Genomic DNA, 19,531 nt, shown 5'->3' with positions numbered 1-19,531 from the left:
GCTACATGCAAATTAGTCTGACCCTGGCCCAGTGCATTATGGGAACAGGGCAGACCAAACTACCAAGCCAATTCTTTACTGGAAAGGAAACAAGCTTCCGGGGACCGGTTTCTGGCATTACAGCCGTCTTCGGCCCGGCTTGCTTGAATCCTGATGGTGCAGTGAGCAAGGGACTCACATCTGAGCATACCCTTCCACACTTGTGGTGGCCAAAACGATTCATAAAGGGGGTGGTGATGGACAGAGTATCTGAATTAAGCAGAACACTCCTACCCAGTCAAGAGATCAGGGCTTGATCCATCACCGTTTTTTAGCTCACTGCACCATCCCAGCTCAGAACCTGGCTACATGCAAATTAGTCTGACCCTGGCCCAGTGCATCATGGGAACAGGGCAGACCAAACTACCAAGCCAATTCTTTACTGGAAAGGAAACAAGCTTCCGGGGACCGGTTTCTGGCATTACAGCCGTCTTCGGCCCGGCTTGCTTGAATCCTGATGGTGCAGTGAGCAAGGGACTCACATCTGAGCATACCCTTCCACACTTGTGGTGGCCAAAACGATTCATAAAGGGGGTGGTGATGGACAGAGTATCTGAATTAAGCAGAACACTCCTACCCAGTCAAGAGATCAGGGCTTGATCCATCACCGTTTTTTAGCTCACTGCACCATCCCAGCTCAGAACCTGGCTACATGCAAATTAGTCTGACCCTGGCCTAGTGCATCATGGGAACAAGGCAGACCAAACTACCAAGCCAATTCTTTACTGGAAAGGAAACAAGCTTCCGGGGACCGGTTTCTGGCATTACAGCCGTCTTCGGCCCGGCTTGCTTGAATCCTGATGGTGCAGTGAGCAAGGGACTCACATCTGAGCATACCCTTCCACACTTGTGGTGGCCAAAACGATTCATAAAGGGGGTGGTGATGGACAGAGTATCTGAATTAAGCAGAACACTCCTACCCAGTCAAGAGATCAGGGCTTGATCCATCACCGTTTTTTAGCTCACTGCACCATCCCAGCTCAGAACCTGGCTACATGCAAATTAGTCTGACCCTGGCCCAGTGCATCATTGGAACAGGGCAGACCAAACTACCAAGCCAATTCTTTACTGGAAAGGAAACAAGCTTCCGGGGACCGGTTTCTGGCATTACAGCCGTCTTCGGCCCGGCTTGCTTGAATCCTGATGGTGCAGTGAGCAAGGGACTCACATCTGAGCATACCCTTCCACACTTGTGGTGGCCAAAATCTCACTGACTCAAATGGCAGGCCTGGTCCAAGTATTTTGCTCAAAGCGTATTCTTTGGCTCTATTATCATTAGGCTTTGATTCGATTAAACTGGGCGTGGGGTGTCTGGTAACATTGCTTGAGTATAAAACAATAAAACAGCAAGCCAATATAGCAGTAGCACCTCCCTCCTTATTCCCCAGAGCAAGTCCAGATATACAATGTAAAGAGCAACGTTGCGTGCACATCCATTGTACCCGCTGTTTCCAAGGAGCCATCAGAGGATCCGAAAAGTTCTATAGGTAAATGAGAAGTGCACTGCACAACCGAAATTCGACAGAAAGTTAGTCCATTCTTTCCATATTGCGTCCAAAGTCATCTTTATTTCTCCGAGAGATGCCAGGTTATGAGACTGGAGACGGCATGTATGAAGGTGCCCCTAAATATATGGGGACTCAATGAAAGATAGACTAATATCCACACCAAGAATCCATACGGTCCTATTTGATGGTTTTCCGCAGGTTTCAGGTCTTAATACGATAAATGATAATAATTAGGCCCTGATGAAGCCCACATGTAGTGGATGAAACACGTTAGCGGTTCTGCATTTTACCTATGAGAAATAAGCATTACGTAGGGCGCAAAATGGAAAGAATGGACTAACTTTCTGTGGAATTTTGGTTGTGTGGTGCACTTCCCATATACATATTTAACATTGCGCGAGTGGCTTGGCCTTCTGTAGCTCACAACAATTTTTACTGATTAGATGTAACTTTCTCTATGGAAAAGATTGGAGACTGGTCATAGCATAATGAAGTGAGAGAGAAACCAACTTGGCCTGTATTCCATCCCTACTTTGTCCAATAGTTCTTGCTGAGGGTTCACATTTGAAAACATATATTGGCAAAGCCAAAAGGTAGTGCCCACAAAACCTGTTGGCTTTGGCAATTCATGTTTTTTCCTACATGGCTTCTGTACCAGCTCACATAGGTGCAGCTCCCCTCCTTAATTTTTTTTTTCATAGAATAAAACCATTTGAGGATGGCTGTCAGGTGTGTTCAAATGTGGCGAGCAGCTTCGAACCATTTTTCTTACACTTTTAAGAAAAGCCAGTTCAAGAGGGCTGCTGTGAGTGCACACATCTATTTATTATTACGCTGGGTTGTTATAAATGGGATTTACAGGAGTTCAGTACAGATGCTGCTAACACATCATTTATTCAAAGGGGATAGGAAAGAATGTTCCTTACAGTCACTCTCCCCACATCCAGTTTAAAATGTGACATATCTAAATGGGCCATTCATTTATAGTGGTATCTATCTGCTCACTTAACTCAGTAAACGATACATAATTATAACCTGCAATCATTTAGATTCCCTTTGTTTCATTGCTCGTTAATTGGACTTCCTCTAAGGCAAGTCACTGAAGAAACTGCTTAGACCAATCACAAAGGTGTACATCAAAAATTTCTTTCACTGTCTAGGGTTCATGCTCATTGTTATTAATGTGTAAAACGTGTATGTTCGTAAGCTGTGTTTGTTGAGGTTAAAAGGAAGGAACATTTTGTAATTAATTCAAATTTTTAGAATTTTCATTTCTTTTTTGCTCGTAATCACCCAAATAAACTGGACTTAGGTGCCAAATTTGTTAGCCTACTACTTTTATAGCTTTTTTTTACCCCAATCAACGGATGAAACACCACACTTATTTTCCTGTTGATAATTAACATGGCTTACTATAAATGGAAAGCTATGCTAGGATCCGTTATATTCATGTTGAAGATTTCCAGGTAAAGTTGCATAAATTGCAAATTAGATTAGATTTGCCACCTATTGCAGGTAAGATCCCTAAAAGTCACCTTGACCCCAGATAACATAAAGCGTTACATTTCCTCGAATCTCGACCTGTATTATAGCCGTTGAGGGCTCTTCTGTCCATTAAAGGCCCCCTCCATTGTTAAAGGCCAGAGTCGAAGGCGAGGGCCTTTAACAAGGGTGGGGATCTTTATTGACCAGTAGAGCCCGTAATCGAAGGCTCTAAGGCTTTTAGTACATTCCGCCCCTTGATGGCAGAATGTTCTAATTTGTAAAACAAAGGCCTCACTCAACCCGAGGGGGGATGAAACCCCCTCAGACTCCGTGAGGTCTTTGTTAAACGTAAGAATGTTGATGCTCCGGGCTTCTACTGGCCATTAGAAGCCCAGAGCACTCCACTGTTTTCAATGGAACTCCAAACATTTCAATGTTCTAATATTTCTGGTGCATGTGTACTATAACCTGTGAAGTCAGCTCACAAAAGTGCTTGAGGGCCATGTGGATGTTATCAATGACAGGAGTTTGAATAAACTGCTTAGTGTTTGGCTTTGGCTGAAGTCTTAAGTTCCCCGGAGAAGAAGCAGCTGCACTGCAAAGATTCTGAAGAATCCTAAGTGAACGTGAGACTGTTCACCCAATTTCTGTGTTTTTTGCAGCGAACCCATTAGCACAATTCCTTCCATAACGTAAACCATGCAGATGGCAATTCACAAGCGTGGCCGAGGGATTATCTAGGAGTTTTGGAACGGAATGCTGCTATGTTCACATTCCAAACCTGTGAAAACATCAGAGATTGTGCACTCAGTGCCTCAAGTACCTCCAGCTTCGAATCTTTCTTTTCAGAATTTCATGTAAACGTTTTCTACTTTCAAAAGCCTGAAGCAATGAAACAGGAGAGACAGAGGAATTGATCCCTCCTAGTCAGGCCCTTTCGTATTCCTACGGCGCAAAGGTGGAATTTTGAGAGTTGCAAATAACCCTGGAACCCCACAGTTTTCCCATGGTGAATGTAGCAAGACAAATCAGCTGAAACTTATCTGATGATAAACAAGTGATATGTTCCAATACGTGCACAAAACACCACATTGTATGTATAATTTGTCTTTTTCCGGAGGGAAACTCAAATTAGTAGGTATTTACCACACCCGGCGGTGACTATATTTGCCCGGGTTTTAATTGTCCATTTGAAACCAAGACCAGGGTACAGAGAGGCTGGTAAGATCTCCTTGGGCTGTTGGATCTAAACCTGACATCCATGTGAAGGCACATCAAGGGGCTACATATAATATATAGATTTATTCTCTCTTTTGGGACATTTCAATCAATGTAATGCTTAAACTGTCTGTCGACCAGATTTTATTTCCAGAAATGTTCTTAACCCATCAAAACTTTAATATTCCTTATATTCGTATTTTAAATATAAATATCCACTTTCTTTTATGTGAAAATCGTGCTTTCTTTGTAAATTTTCCAACATAGAATCTTTATGTTTTTAATTTTTGTACGCTCTGAGGTGGGATTAAGCCAATAGATGCCTCTAATCATCACTGCACCCTGGGAACAGAGATGATAAATGATTCAACTGGAAACGCTGGAAAACACAAAGGGAGTGTAATGCTTGAAAATATTCTCAGACACTGGCTTTTGCTAGGGCCGTATTCCATAGATTTTTTTGCCCACTGTGCCACTGCATCCAGAGACTATATGCAAATCAGCCATGGTCCTACTACAGTAGGGACAGTACCTCCTGAACTGTCAAGCCAGGTTCCTTCTGACCAGGAACACAAGCAAAGCAACTCCAGACCAATGCCGGCCTACTTAGGCCTCATCAGTGAGGTATAGCTTGTGTCCTCTGGCAAAGGGAGCACAGTATCTACATCCCAAAGGTGATGCATGGATAGTCTCTGACAATTTCTCTGTCATGCTGTTTCTGCAGGCACCATCCAGTCCGTCTTCCACCGTTAATCTGGGCTCTTGATGGTGGGAAGCACAACTTTCTTGGCACCACTGGTGCAGAGAGTCTTGTTGCAGTCCCAACGGGTGCCATCTTCACTGCATCCACTTAATCCTCGGCAGCTGGACCATAGGTGCAGTCCTTTTCTTCTGGATTCTTCGCCCAGGTAGGCCCTGACGGTCGTCAGCCCTATTTTAGTCATTTAGTTCCCAATCCAAGACGACCACCTCCATTCAGTTCTATATTTCTTCCCAGACCCTGATGGACGCCACCCATACCTTTTTCCTCATTTCTGTTCTTTTGCTATTTAATGGAACGATATGAGCTACTTCTTGCTTCACAAGCTTCGAGTAGTTGTCGTAGCATGTTAGACATATCATCCTTAGGGTGGTCTTCCCCAGACTTTTTGCCTTTTACCTCCTGTTTTTGCTGATTCTTTTTGTTGGCCTTAGGACTCTGAACATTATTCCACTGCTAACCAGTGCTAAAAGTTCATGAGCTTCTCCCCTAAATAATGGTGGCATTGATGTATACCTGATTGGCATATTTGATTTACTGATAACTCCTTGTAAAGTGATATAACATATACCCAGGGCCTGTAAGTCAAATGCTGCAGCACTGATTGTGCCACCCACATAAGTAGCCTTTCAAATCTGTCTCAGGCCTACCATTGCAGTGAGTGTCTGCAGTTTACTTCCACTTCAGCTGGTTTGTAAAAATACTTACCAAGATTCAGTCCCCCTTTTATTATGAATGTCACGCCTAAGGTAGGCCTTAAGTAACCCTAAGGGCAGGGTGCTCTGTAAATAAAAGTCAGAATATGTGTGGTTAATCTTTGAATGTCCTGGTAGTGACAAACACATAAAAAATTTATTTTTCGCTACTGTGAGACCGGGACACAATTTTTTACATCGAATGCGCTACAACGCATTCCATTACAATGACCGCGTTGTTACAACATGAACCATTACATTGCAAGTCGTTTCAACGACTTGCTGTAGGGGGCACGCTGGTGTTGGATTTACAATCCAACACCTTCTCTGCTTTGACTTGCCCACTGTTCTTGAAGTCTCTGGGCCATCAAAGACTGCCTTCACTTTTGCTGCATCTGCTGGACTCTGCCATCTATGAGTCATGCCTTGCCTAAGGTCCCCATACAGCCATGGGCCTTATAAGTGGGCTCTGCAGCTGTTTGTGCTTCAGAATTGATGCAGTGATGACTTTACACCGATAGGAACCGACACATTGCCCTTCAACACCGATGCAGGAGCCTATCGATGACGTTGCCTCAACGGGACTGCACGACTGAACATCAATGGACAGCGTGGCTTGACCTCGACGCAGCGCCTGCATCACAAAGGCGCTTGACAACAAAGCTTTCATCTCCATCCAAGGGATTGACAATGACGCGCACCACCTCGACTCCGTGCATCGAATCTTCAACGTTTACGCTGGCTACATCCAAGGTATTTTGTTAGCGGGATTTATCTGAGTCCAGTAGCTGATCTGCCCTCCATCCCGGTTGGGCTGAATTTTGCATTTGCCTCGGTCCAGCGCAACCTAAAGTAACCTTTTTAACGCTATTTGCATCTAAGTGCTTTACTGCATTTGTTCTTTTACAATTCGATTTTGTCGTTTTGATCTTGTTTTGTTAAGAATATAATCTATTTTTCTAAGCCTGTGTGGAGTAATTTTGTGGTGTATTCATTGTGTTACTGTGTGTGTTGCACAAATACTTTACACATTACCTCTTTAGATAGGTCTGACTGCTCTGTACCAAGCTACCAGAGGGTGAGCACAGGTTATCTTTTAGTGTGTCTAGCTTACCCTGACTAGAGTGGGGGTTCCTACTTTGCCTGTTTGCATACCCCAGCCAACCAGTATTCCCATTTCTAGCACAGTATTTCTTCTCTCCAGTCTTCCTGAATTTTCCTTAGGTTTTCTGCTTCCAGGACTACCGGTGCCAGCTCTTCCAGTCCAAGTTACCTCCTGTGTGCCACCTTTTCCGGAGCCTCCGTTCTGGCAGTACCTCCTGACTCTTCAAGCTGGTCCAGCCTTCAATACACGCTCATAGACCTCTGGAGGTTTTTTGTCAGTATGGCTTTTTCCTCCAAGGGGGTCCTTCCGGAAGGCACCGAACTGCTACTCTTTGTCTGTGGAATTGTGGATCCTGGAAGGGGTCACCCTTACCTCTGGCTGTGAAAATGCATGAAGATCTGGTGTTCCAGATTCAGAGGCGAACTCCAAAAACCAACTGAGACTTGCCAGCGTGAGACACTAGGCCTCACTCCATGTCATTACTTGTCACTCACTATGTACTCCAGGTAGAAGCCAGCTATATGTAAATCTGCATTAGTCTTGATCCAGTAGGAACAGTCCACCGATAACTGCAAATCCAGGTCAGCTCTTACCAGGATCACAAGTATACCCAGACTGGTTTAGGCATAATTGGACCTCGTTAGTGTGGTATAGTTTGTCCTATGGCACAGTGAGCACGCCACACAAGACTAGGCATACCCTTGTCTTGGGATACCAGACAAAGTAAAGAGAGAGCCATGCCACACATAGTAAAGAGCTTACCGCACAAATTACTTTTTTTTTTACGCATTAAACTCTGGGGTCAACGTATCCCAATGGAAATTAGATCTATGTTGAGCTATTGAGCACTTGCCTGTGTGGGTGACAACACCAGGGTAGTGGACGGGGTGTATTAATTAATATCAGGGGCATAGCTCGTTCAGTAAGATTGGGGGGTGAACTTCACAGTTTTCAACACTCAAACTGGCATGTAATGTTTAATTACATTATAGGACAAGCAGGGGGCATGAGAAGGGCCTAACGGGCACTGGAAAGGGAGAGGAATGCAGATTGGTTGGGCTACTAAGAGAGAAAGCAAAATCTTTTGTAAAATAACCAATATTATGAGGACTTTCAAAACAGAGAGGGAGAGTGTGTGTGGTTGTTTGTGTGTATACAAAAGAATGAATGACATTTCACAATACCCGACTGAAAGCTCCTGTACTCCACTATTTATCAGAAAATGCATTTATTAGGGGGGGTGTAACACCCCAATACCCTCCTCAACTACACCCCTGATTAAGATGGTAGGAAGTCAAATAATCACTCCTCACCTAGAGCCCTATTTCCTTTCTACTCTTGCAAATGATGATGTATGTATTAGACATGGTCAATGCTGCTTGGTAGAAGATGCGAACTAGCTGCCCCCTCTCGTTTTCGCTCCAGATTCCAGAGGAGTTTACGAAAAAAAGTATTTGTTCTGAGGTTAAATATGTCCTTATTGCTTTTCAACGTTCCAAAGGACCTGTCTCTAGGGAAACGTCAGCCTCGTGAGCAAAGGACCGTGAGGAAGCACGGGACCCATAGTGCCAATATCGGCCCGTACCCGCTTACACACAACCCCCCCCATCCCACAATAACGGACACCACACAAGTTGATGGAGAAAGTTGTTGCAGTTTTATTAGCATATACATTATGCCAACATGTTGGGTTAACTTACGGGCGATCCAGAACAGGCGTCCCTCGCGACCCGCCCACCTGACCGAGCTATAACCCCCCCGCGGTGTTAAACCTTAGGGGCGTTATCCGTTTGGGGGGGAAGGTCTAACCCTTACCCCCGGCGAACCTCTCGTTCGCCCATTTACTCAAACCCCCCCCCTCGGGGGGCAGAGCGTTGGCAACCCCCGGTTGCTCAGGTACACAACCGCCCGAAGGACTAACGGGGCGCCGTCAGTCCCCCAGGATCCTTTTACTGTGGATCTCCCTGGGGGATATATCGCTCACGCACCCTTCCGGTGCTCCTGTAGAGGGTACCCTTCTGTACCTTCCTGTATTGGATCGCCCTGTAACTCCGCCAAGGCTCCCGGTGCGGCAGCCGCCGTCCGAGAGTCCCCCCATCCCTTATCTGTCCTCTATTTACAACCCGCTGCTCCCATCGCTTCGGATATGTCCAGCAGGAAAATGGTTATCCCTACTTCTGATAGATGGACGCCATCCTCATCAAAACAACCCGTACATTTAGTGTGCAACAAACTGTGTCTTATGAAGCCGAATCCCCTCTGCTCTGTGAATTTGCGCATGGCACTGTTCACTCGTCTGCGGGAATTTTCGATGGCCACCCCTGATCTGGCGCCCTTCCAATGCAGTCTTGGAGTGATCTCGGACCACCATACTTCGCACCGCCCCAACAGATTGCTCAAATTGCTCAGCGTGCCCCTCATTAACTGCAGCAGGGCCCTGCGCTCCAAGGAGACCAATTCCTCGCCTCCCAAATGCACAATTAGTAAGTCTGGTGGAGATTCGCCCCCGTCCAATAGTTGCTGAAATACGCGCTGCACGCTACTCCAATGCAAATCATGCGACACTAACCACCTTATTTTTGTTGTTGCAAAACCATGCTTCCATTTTCCGCTATCGGCCCACCGGGCTACCCCTTGGATTCTCACATTTCCTGCCACCCAGACCGATTTACCTAACAAATAAAAGATGCAGATGTGTAAAACACGTTTATTACATATTGATTATACACTGCAAGCATACATTGAATCAATGTCACAAACCTATTACCCAAAAATGCCGCCAACCAGTCCTGCTTTAACCCTCTCATGAGCGTATGTACCGTTTGTAACAGCTGGATTCCCAGCGCCCCACCTGTTTTATATTTGCCACTGGCAGCCCTGCCTGAAAAGCTGTGGTCGCAGCACCTATCCTAAATGAATGAGTACAAAACCTTTTCCCCTGTCTGTTGCAGCCCGCTAATTCTAAGCAAGTGTCCATGACGCGCCGCAGTTGGTACTTGGTCAGGGGGGTTTCATCTGCATGAATCAGAAGGTAACCTTCCCCCGGCGGGCGCCGTGCCAGATAAGTTTCCACCAGTCGTACGGGGCAATACCTGGCGATTCCCAATTTGTTCAGCACTATTACCTTGCCTGCACCTCCTTGGTCTGTTTTAGATTGCCTCAACCTTATCGACAAGCAGTCCCCAACCAACGTGGCGTCCTGCCTACCCAAAGCGATACCAGATTTGTCATTCTTTGATGCAGCCACAATCTCCCCTATTCTGAAGGCCCCAAAGAATGCCAGTGCAAAGGTAGCGGAAAAAAGTGCTGCCTCAAACGCGGAGCTGGTGGCCCTCCCTGTGTTGTCCAGCATCCCTTTCAAAGTTGCAAAGTCAATCGCAGCCCTGTTATCAGGAGCTCGGGGCTCACTTCTCGACCAACCTTTCAGCGCTGACCGTATTAAAAAGGAGTTGGTTGGGTCAGGCTGTCCCCTCAGCCTAGCGCGGTGACTAATGGCCGACAAATGGCCCACTACCCAAGATTGTGACTTGCCCTCATCCTTCGCCCACATGATAAAGTCCTGAGTCCTGGACTCCAAAGTTGGCAGCACCTGCTCCCAATCCCCGGTGACTGCACAGAACTTCTCCACGCCTGCCCGGTAACGCTTGACTGTTCGCGGTGCCAAAGCCAGCTCGCCTAGACGTCTCAATCGCCTCTCAGATTCAGAATGAACCACAGGTGCTCCGGGAATCTTGTCATCTCTTCCTTTGCCCTCGGCCACTCCTCCCGAAACCTGTGCCACTGAAAGCGAGAAAGAGCGTCAGCAGCTGTGTTCTGGACCCCTTGGATGTGCCGCGCTCTAAATTCTACATTCCCGACCAGACAAACCCTCATCAACTCCCTGAGTAAGCATAAAACTAGAGGGCAAGACGCAGACTGAGAATTGATGGCCTGTACCACAGCCAGATTATCCGACCACATCAAGACCCTACGCGCGGCTAACTTCGCTGGCCAAAGGTGAAAAGCTACAACAATGGGGAACAGTTCCAGCACCGTGATGTTGGAGGTCACTCTCTTTTTTCGCCAGACATTCGGCCACTTTTGCGCGCACCAGTCAGTGTCAAGAATAACCCCAAATCCTTCCCTACCAGAAGCATCTGTGAACATGGCCAGTTCCGGCGACCCTGCCCACGGCGCCCTCCACACCACAGAGCCGTTGAAATCAGCGAGAAATATTGCCCACATCCTGAGATCCTCCTTCATGCCCTTACTAAGTCTCACCAAATGATAACTCTTACTGCCTTTCGCGCATGCCCTAGCCAGCCTGCGCGCGAAGACCCTACCCGCCGGGATGATTCTGGCGGCAAAGTAAAGTTTCCCCAGCAGCCCTTGCAAGGAACTTAGCGTCACTTTGTCCTGACCCAGAGCCAAAACAATGGACTGTTCCAGGTCCCGAACCTTGTCCGCTGGTAACCTACACTCCCCCTTCACCGTGTCAATCTCAATCCCTAGAAAAGTCAACACCTGCGCAGGCCCCACTGTTTTACCAGGAGCTAAGGGAACCCCCAAATTAGTGGTGAGTTCCTCAAATTTCTGCAAAGCCTCGCTGCACTCCCTAGACCCTTGAGTCCCTACAAAAAGGAAGTCATCCAGGTAGTGTGACACCCCTTTTATTCCGTATCGAGATTGTAACGCCCACTGCAGGAAGCTGCTGAATGCTTCGAAGTATGCGCACGACACTGAGCACCCCATCGGCATGCATCGATCATAGTAGTACATTCCATCCAACTTGAAACCTAGCAGGTGTTGACTGCTGGGGTGCACCGGCAACAACCTAAAGGCTGACTCTATGTCTGCTTTCGCCAACCACGCCCCCACACCTGCTCTCCTGACTACATCCAAGGCCACATCCAGTGAGCAGTAAGAGACGGAGCAAGACCCTTCCTCCAACCCATGGTTAACTGATGCTCCTTCAGGATGAGAAAGATTGTGAATCAACCTGAACGCCCCTGGCTCCTTCTTAGGGACCACCCCGAGTGGCGACACCACAAAGTCTTTTAACGGTGGACTTGCAAAAGGCCCCGCTACTCTCCCCAGCAATCTCTCCTTCTCCACTTTGGATCTCACCACTAAAGGCAAATCCCTAGCGGATCTCAAATTCTCAGCTTCTCTGGGGGCCTCACAACCCACATATGGTATCCTGAAACCCTCGCTAAATCCCGCCAGCAACAGGAGCCTGTCACGCGCGAGCGGATATTCCTGCAAGAGGGGCAACAATTTGTTCAACATGACAGGCGAGGGTCCCTTGCACGCCCCTGCTGAACTGCGTGCACATTCATCCAGAATTAAATCGGGGGAGGGGTTGGAGTGAAGAGGCGGCGCGCTGGCGTTATTGCTTGCTACTTGCCTCCTTTGTAGGCTTGGGAGCGCCCCCTTGCTGAGCGGTGCACGATCCTGCTGCATGAGAGCCTCCACACTTGTTGCATGAATGTTCAAACTTACAAGACTTCCCCCAGGCGCAATAACCGGCGTTGAAGGATCGACAAATACCCGGGGATGATCTCTTAAAGAAGCCTTTGTTACCCCCTCTATTCCTGTAACCACCCCGAAAGGACTGTCTGTCCTGCTGCTGCTCGCTCCTCTGCGAGGCGTTGTTCGAGTACCTGCCTCCCTGCTTCTTGTCTACGGCCCCCCCATTACGAAGCAGGTTGGAGCCCATATGGTCCAGCCACAACTGAACCTCTTTCTGGTCCCATCTCATCTCTGGACACAAGGACATCCTTCGCCTAAATTCCAAGTCATAAGACACCCAACCTTGACCACCCCAACGCGCAGCCTCCTTTCGTATCAAGGTACTGTACTGGACTAGCGCCTGCGCCTGTTCAGGATATTTCTCCAATATCACCGCCTGGAAAATTGCAAATGCATCTAGGCAATTTTCTATGGTTTTTTCGGGCCACTGTTGGTATTTGGTCTTTTTATCCTCCTCCTTAACTCCAGCCTTCCTAACATCAGTTCCTTCCTGACCTAACAGCAGTAGCGAGAAGATATCTATCAACTCCCGCTTCCATATCAACTCCTTGGCCGCTAACGGGACTTGCCATGCCAGGTGACAATGACCCGACAACAGGGGTGCGGCCGCCACTCGAGGCTCAGTGTTAGGGGTAGAAGGAGATGCTGTCAAGGTAACCATGCCAACTGTGCTTCCTGTAGAAGAAATGGTATTAGATGACACAGCTGATACCACAGCAACACTGCCCAATGTAGGGGCCACAGACGTACCAGTGTTTTGAGCGGGAGTGACCACCAATGCCGCCACAGGGACTGCCGTGTCGCTGACGACGGCTGGCGCAGGCAAAGCAGGCAGGGCGTGCTGCAACGGCGTGGGAGGCGCCACAATGCTACTGCTCGCCAACGACGTCGAAGAGCTCGCCACCGCAGCAGGGGTGTTAGTCACTTGTACGAGCGACGTCGCAGAAGGCAATGCCGCCGCCGGCTGAGTGCCCCACACAGAGGCCGCCGCCTTCGCCCCCCCCACTGTTGTCCTCTGGGGTACCTGCAGTCTTGTCAGTCTGTGTTGGTGGTACCATGGCTCCAATGAGCTCCCTCATAAATTCTTTAAGGGAATCAGACTGTCTTGCAAGATCCTCCCGAGTGGCATACACGGGCTGAACTGGGACAAGTTCTTTAGAAGCGGCCTGTGCCACACCCGGCAAAGAGTTTCTTGGCGGGGGCTCAATTTGTGCGGACACCGCCCTGCTTTTTCCTGATGAGACGCCCGGTAACGCACCAGGCAACGCGTGTTTGGGCGGAGGCTCTGTTTGTGCGATCACAGCTCTGCTCTTGGCTGCTGGAGGGTCAGGCGGGAACTCTTTGGATGTTTGTTTCTTAGCCCGTTTGGAAAATCTAGTTGGCCCCGCCTCTTGCGATTCAACCTCGGACAATGGAGCCTCGCAGATGACCCCAGAATCATCCTCCTCCGCCTCCTTCAAGAGCCCCTCGACCCAGGCTAAACCCTTCCTCTTGGCCATCCGCATGAAGGCCGCCCATTGCGGTGCTTGGCTCGCATCAGGCAGCGAGTCTTCCACCTGCGACATCTGAGTGAATAGCGCTGGGGATCCCTGGCTTTCCATGCTCGACGATCCGTTCAAAATCTGAGGATAGGAGGATAAGAGACAATGAGCAACGTCCTCTGCGCTGGGGTGATATGGGCTCCCCTACACGGGTCCAGCACCGATCCCGACCCAGCCCTTCTTACTTACTTTGAGAGCGGCGACTGCGGCAACTATGCGCGTGCGAGCGAACTCCAGACCAGACAACTCAACGCTTGCACTGCTGCTGCCAAACCGATCCACAGGTCCACCCGAGCTTATATTGCTCCACCACTCCTTTCTGCAAGAGAAAACCCAAATTAGGAACGTGCCTCCAAAATTCTTTTTATTGCCTTTTACATGTGACTTCCTGACCACAGTAAGCCACCTTTTACCTATGCCGTCCCTGTTGACAGTCCCGAGACCCTTTGCCTTTAATTTGTCTGAAAAATTAAACACAAGATGAGATGCTCCCTGCCCCCCCGCCCCTTAGCCCAGCTGACCCCCCGACATTAATCCTAAACCTTGCCTAAACCTTTTGCAGTCCCTACCCCGAAGGTGCGTACCAAACCTGCCCCTTTAATAACGCCCCCACCACCTGCGCAACTCCCTGCGTGAGCTGTGACTCCTCCATCCGTGAAGCAATCCTGCATAAAGGCAAAACAACATGTGAGTGGCCCCCCCACCCCTGCGCAACCCCCTGCGTGAGCTGTGACTCCTCCATCCGTGAAGCAACCCTGCATAAAGACAAAACAACATGTAAGTGGCCCCCCCAACCCCAATACACGTTGCGCCTACTCTTGCCTGCCCCACTACAGCACCCATAATACCCGCTCCCTTGCTAATCCCATCCCTGAATGAATGGCAGAACCGAGGTGATTGCGGCACTCCTTAATATCTAAGAATGTCAAACGTGCATCAAAGATCAATGCAAATATAATACATACATACTAATGTTTGAGTGTGCGTTTAATTTTGGTACAGTAGAGCATTACTTCATTATGTAACATTTCTCAGAGCTTCTTGTCTCTAAACACAAATCGAAAACATTTATTATAATGTCTTGCAATTTCATTTATCTAGCGCTTACTTCCCGTGACGCGGAGTGAAAGCGCCTTCTCAGCTAGTCGCACTCTCGCCCACCACAAGCCCGCCCCTCAGGCCGCATTCCAAAATTCCGCCCCCCCCCCCCCCCGCCCGGCCCGAAGGTGCAGGCGCGAGCGGCCACCCCACGTGCCCCCTGGCAGGCCCATACCTGACCCGACTCCCCCCCTTCCCTGGGTGCCCGAAACCACATTCCCGCCAGCCCTCCTGCCGCCCCCCCCCCCCCTCGCAGCAGGCTGCATTCCAGCCCGCCACATTCCGAGACCCGCCCGCCCCGTCTCCGTCCCAAAGATGAAAGGAGCGGGCGAAGCGCTACACCCCAGGACACCAAACAACTTGGGAAAGAACAAAAGCAGCCCCCCACTGCCCAGCCTAAGCTGGGAAATCGCTGCCCGAGGCGCCGTCCAGTCCGCTCCACAGGGATGGCCCGCCACTCACTGGCGCAGCGAAGGAGCCCCCCCCCCTAACGTGCGCCCCCCCAAGCACAACTCCAATCTAGGCGGCCCCCCCCTGCAGAGCGGGCCGAAAGCCAGGACCACCACCCGAGAGCGCGAGGCCCCCCGCGGGGGCACCTACCGACCCCCCTCGAAGCGCTCACCCCTCTTACCCCGGGACCAAAGATAGCGCCCAAACACGCAGCCAGTGGAAAACCAAAGCAATCAATCAGGACCGACGCCCGCCACACAAACTTCGTAACATCAGTAGCGCCCAAGACACGCCGCAGGTGAAACTAAGGCATGAATCTGCACAAAACTTTCCTCCGCACAGCGAGATGCTGTAAGGGTGCCCAGCTCTCACCACCCCGCGCCCCCCCCTGAGCCCTCCCCTTCTCATCCCCCGAGCATCGCCCAAGGACTCACCTTAACAAAAGAACGCCGGGCAGTCCGGGTCCGCGCTGCGGGATTCTCCAGGTGGGGGGCGAGGGTCTACACGCCGCTGCGCAGGAACAAAAGAGGACGCCAGACCCTCGCCCCCGGGCTATATAGCCCTCCCCCCCTCTCCCCCAGGACAGGAAATTACCTCACGCGTGGGGGGAATCCTAGCTTAACCACTGGCTGACCACCTAGTCAGCCAACAACTAGACCGCTTAGGGTCCGTGCCATCCTATGGCACTAAGGATGGCCGCCCTCGCAGGTAGCCACCTTTGGTGTCCCGGGGCAGCCTGTCAGAGAAATGAATTATTATCAGCAAGTTGTCGTAGCATTCTTTATAATTGTATGATGCTTTACCATAATTGCTATATGTTTAAAAAAAAAACATGAAATATCCCAACAGAATTTGTGTATAGGCGTGTTTTCAGGTATATTCATTAAACATATAGTAATGGGTGTTTTATACTTGGATTCGGATATTTTCAAACTCATGCACCAACCCACGGGGATTTGAACCAGCGACCCCGATTCTTACGTTCAAAGAAAGAATCAATCGAAAGCTTTCATTTATTTCCACTGGCATTCCACTGGGCATTCTTAGGTAGTTCTGTCAGAGCTCTGAAATTCCACCTGAGCGTCGGCTATGAGCGGTACAATGTCCGTGCACGGATGAGTGCATACACATAAGCATACCTTACAGAATTACACTAAACATTCATTATATTGGATTGAATGCATCACTAAATTACACTGTCATTTTCTCTCTTAAAAGCTTTGATGCATTGCGTGTTAAGGAAAAAATGTTTTGCCATCCCCTAGACAGCCAGCATTACATTAAGCAGTGTGCATAATGCAGTTGGAATATGTTGGTGTATTGCCGAGTTGAGTTGGCTGCAACTTGTGCAACGTACCGCAGCCATTGTGTACTAATCTTAACACATATGGGGCTACTGTAATTTCAGCTGAAATGACATTTGTTCCCTGGTTCACTGGTCAGGGTGCCATGGATCCTAGTGCTAGCATGGAGAGTGGCCTTTGGTGTAGTAAAATATAGCATGGTCAAGGTTTAATGAACCCCGGTGCACTGCACCTGCTGCTCAAATGGTAGTTATGCCCCTGTCACTAGTGCTGCCATTTCAAGAGACATGCGCACATTGGTTAAGAACAAATCTATTGGCTGGCTGAAATAACTTTTGAAAATATGTGTTGGCACAGTCAGTTTTAAATCTTTCAATGGGCAATGCTCAGTTCGTTCAAGTTCACACATTTCTTTTTCTTTGATTGTTTTTTTGGCAGGGCAACCTTAGCTTATGTGATAAACAGTAAAAGAGATTTATGAAAACCTACAGAATGAGGAGCTTAGGCACCGCCCACACGTGGATTTTCTGAAGTAATTTAGCACAGCATTTGAGTGGGCAGAAGTTGTGTGGTTCCATTGAAAAGACTGCTTGGACAGCACTTTTTGCCTTTTGGAAAAGTATATATTCCATTAAGTAGGAGGGAATTGGTTGTGGTGGCAAGTCAATGATCAAGACTATGGGCCTCGTCTGTTTATTATGAAAAGTTACTATAAACACAGCAGGCCTGACACTTATTATGAAAATGATATTATAAAGTCAATAGGCATGTAAGTATAGATTGTTATTGCTCTGTGTTAGCCCCTACTTGGAGATATTTTGTTACATGAAATGTCACAGATTTCCTTAATAAACAAGGATTTTGGTGTTGATTACTCCTTTGACAAACTATGGGGATAGAAGATTTGCACTACAATAATCCTTGCTAGGCCCTATCAAGAGGGATAGTAGTTTGCTTTGTCCTCTGTAATTTTGTAAACATTTGTAGTTCTATGACTGTTTTCCTGATGCCTTTCGAGAGAAAGTTTAAAGTCAATACAGAAAGCACGAGTTACATATGATGACAAGCCAATGATAACCTCTGTAGGCCTGGTTGATCACAGGTAAACGTTTTGGCCGTGCTCGACCTTTAAAACAACACACTATGTAAATTACCATTGAAAGATGTCTACCTCCTGCTTTGTTGACTTTTATTTGTTCTTGCAAGCATGTGCCCACCATGTTTAGGTAACTGAATTTTTTTTTCTACTTTTATTCTTCTGTCTTGCATATGTTGTTAATCTTTTGTGAGTTTTATTGTGGTTGTGTAAGTGGCCGAATGCAAAAATGAGTTAGTGGGCGAATGAATATATAGATAAGTGCATATATGATGGCCTGTGAAGCCCCTAACTGTAGGGACACTGCAATTTATAAGGCATACATATAACCATTCCCAATGCTTCTTCTAATCCTTGTTCCGCCTTAAAAAAACACACAACCCACAAAGAGCGTCGTTCTCTGAAGAATTGTTTGGTGAAACGCATTGCAGCTGTCTCTGCTTTGCTGAAACAAAGGGATTTGAACTGACGATGCACCACTTTCTCGCGCGTGTGCTCTCAAGTAGATTAAAAGTAATGGATCACTGTTTGCTGCCTGGTTGCAGTTCTTTATCGTGCTACCGAACTTGAAATGGCTAGCTCGGCAATACAAGCCCAACGTGCAGTCAAAAAAATCCAATACGCTGCTTGATCTATACCCCTGGGATATCGAGCGCCCATAAGGAGGGGGAGGGCGCTACCCGGAAGTTGAGGTGCTTTATTGGAGCGCGCTAAATTAAATTAGAAAACATTTCCCTGAAGCAGTGCATATTTAAAAAAAAAACTCCTGGCCTAGCAAAATAGTGTGTTTCAGTGTTCCCGGAAGTTTTTGGTAAAGAAGTGTAGAGAAAAGACATTGTCGTCTAGCTGAGCACGGCCGTGCCCTGAGGGGTGCAGATAAGAAACATATTTCGATAACTTTTTAGTGTAGTTAGACGGAAGCGACAAGTTGAATTTCTGGTTTGCCTCCAGCTTGACAATGTGCTTTGTGCACTCATTGCGTCTCCACAACATAAAGACCAGCGAGGGGGGGCTGCGGGTTTCCAAGCAGCAGGGCCGAGAGGAAATGATGCTGCCGGTGTATTTATGGCACAGTGAAGAAGCATCGAACCAGTTGTTCCCAGAGAGTCTGCAGTTAATTGTATCATCTCTGAATGCATTCACACATCAGGAGACGCAGCTATCGAACGCATTGAAAAGTAATTCTGCGAGGAACACCTACTGCTTTCATGCCAGTGTGCAGTTGGTATCTGGCTGTTATTATGGTATAGCTTTTTCACAGTAGGTTTCTAACTGTAGGATGAAAATATTGTTTCTGGGGTTCTTTTTTTCAGTTCCTTTTGCAGTGAACATCCCTGTCGCATTCATAGCCTCCCGACCGCCCCCTGTACATGGTCGCGTTCACCACTGTGCATATGTCTGGCCTGTCAAAGACTGACCAATACCTTCCCAACTTCCAAGCTCAAGAACAATTTGCCAGCCACTCACATCTGTCTGATACTGTCAAGCCCCTTCAGATTACCCATCTATCAATGCCCCCTATAGATTACCCTCATCACTTGTCAACTTCACCTATTACACCCTGCGCTCTTTAATGCAGAGCCATTAATGCGAAAACCGGACATCCACAGTGATTCTAAGTGCTAGCCATACACAGAGAGCCCGGCTGATGCAACATGGTGAAAAAGAAAGAGCTTTTAACGAATAGGGTCTGGAGGGATACTCCAGATCCCCAAGAGGGT

The 19,531-nt window shown here is 48.1% G+C and overlaps 2 protein-coding genes across 25 annotated transcripts in view; one reads left to right on the top strand and one right to left on the bottom strand.

Annotated features, from left to right (window-relative positions):
• Positions 1-19,531, top strand: part of ANK3 (ankyrin 3) — a 1,924,186-nt gene that overhangs the window by 382,733 nt on the left and 1,521,922 nt on the right. The gene's annotated exons all lie outside the window — the stretch shown is intronic.
• On the bottom strand, positions 13,239-15,915 carry LOC144756451 (uncharacterized). The gene is made up of 3 exons (XM_078646283.1): positions 15,845-15,915; positions 14,052-14,181; positions 13,239-13,943 (listed from the first exon to the last, which is right to left on the bottom strand). The coding sequence occupies exon 3, from the start codon at positions 13,920-13,922 to the stop codon at positions 13,239-13,241; it is 684 nt and encodes a 227-aa protein (XP_078502409.1). The 5' UTR covers positions 13,923-13,943; positions 14,052-14,181; positions 15,845-15,915.

Source organism: Lissotriton helveticus, chromosome 5_1 (assembly GCF_964261635.1).
Source record: "Lissotriton helveticus chromosome 5_1, aLisHel1.1, whole genome shotgun sequence".
Classification (NCBI taxonomy): Eukaryota; Metazoa; Chordata; class Amphibia; order Caudata; family Salamandridae; genus Lissotriton; species Lissotriton helveticus.
The sequence above is the reverse complement of the archived record's forward strand: the minus strand, read 5'-3'. Positions and strand labels throughout refer to the sequence as shown.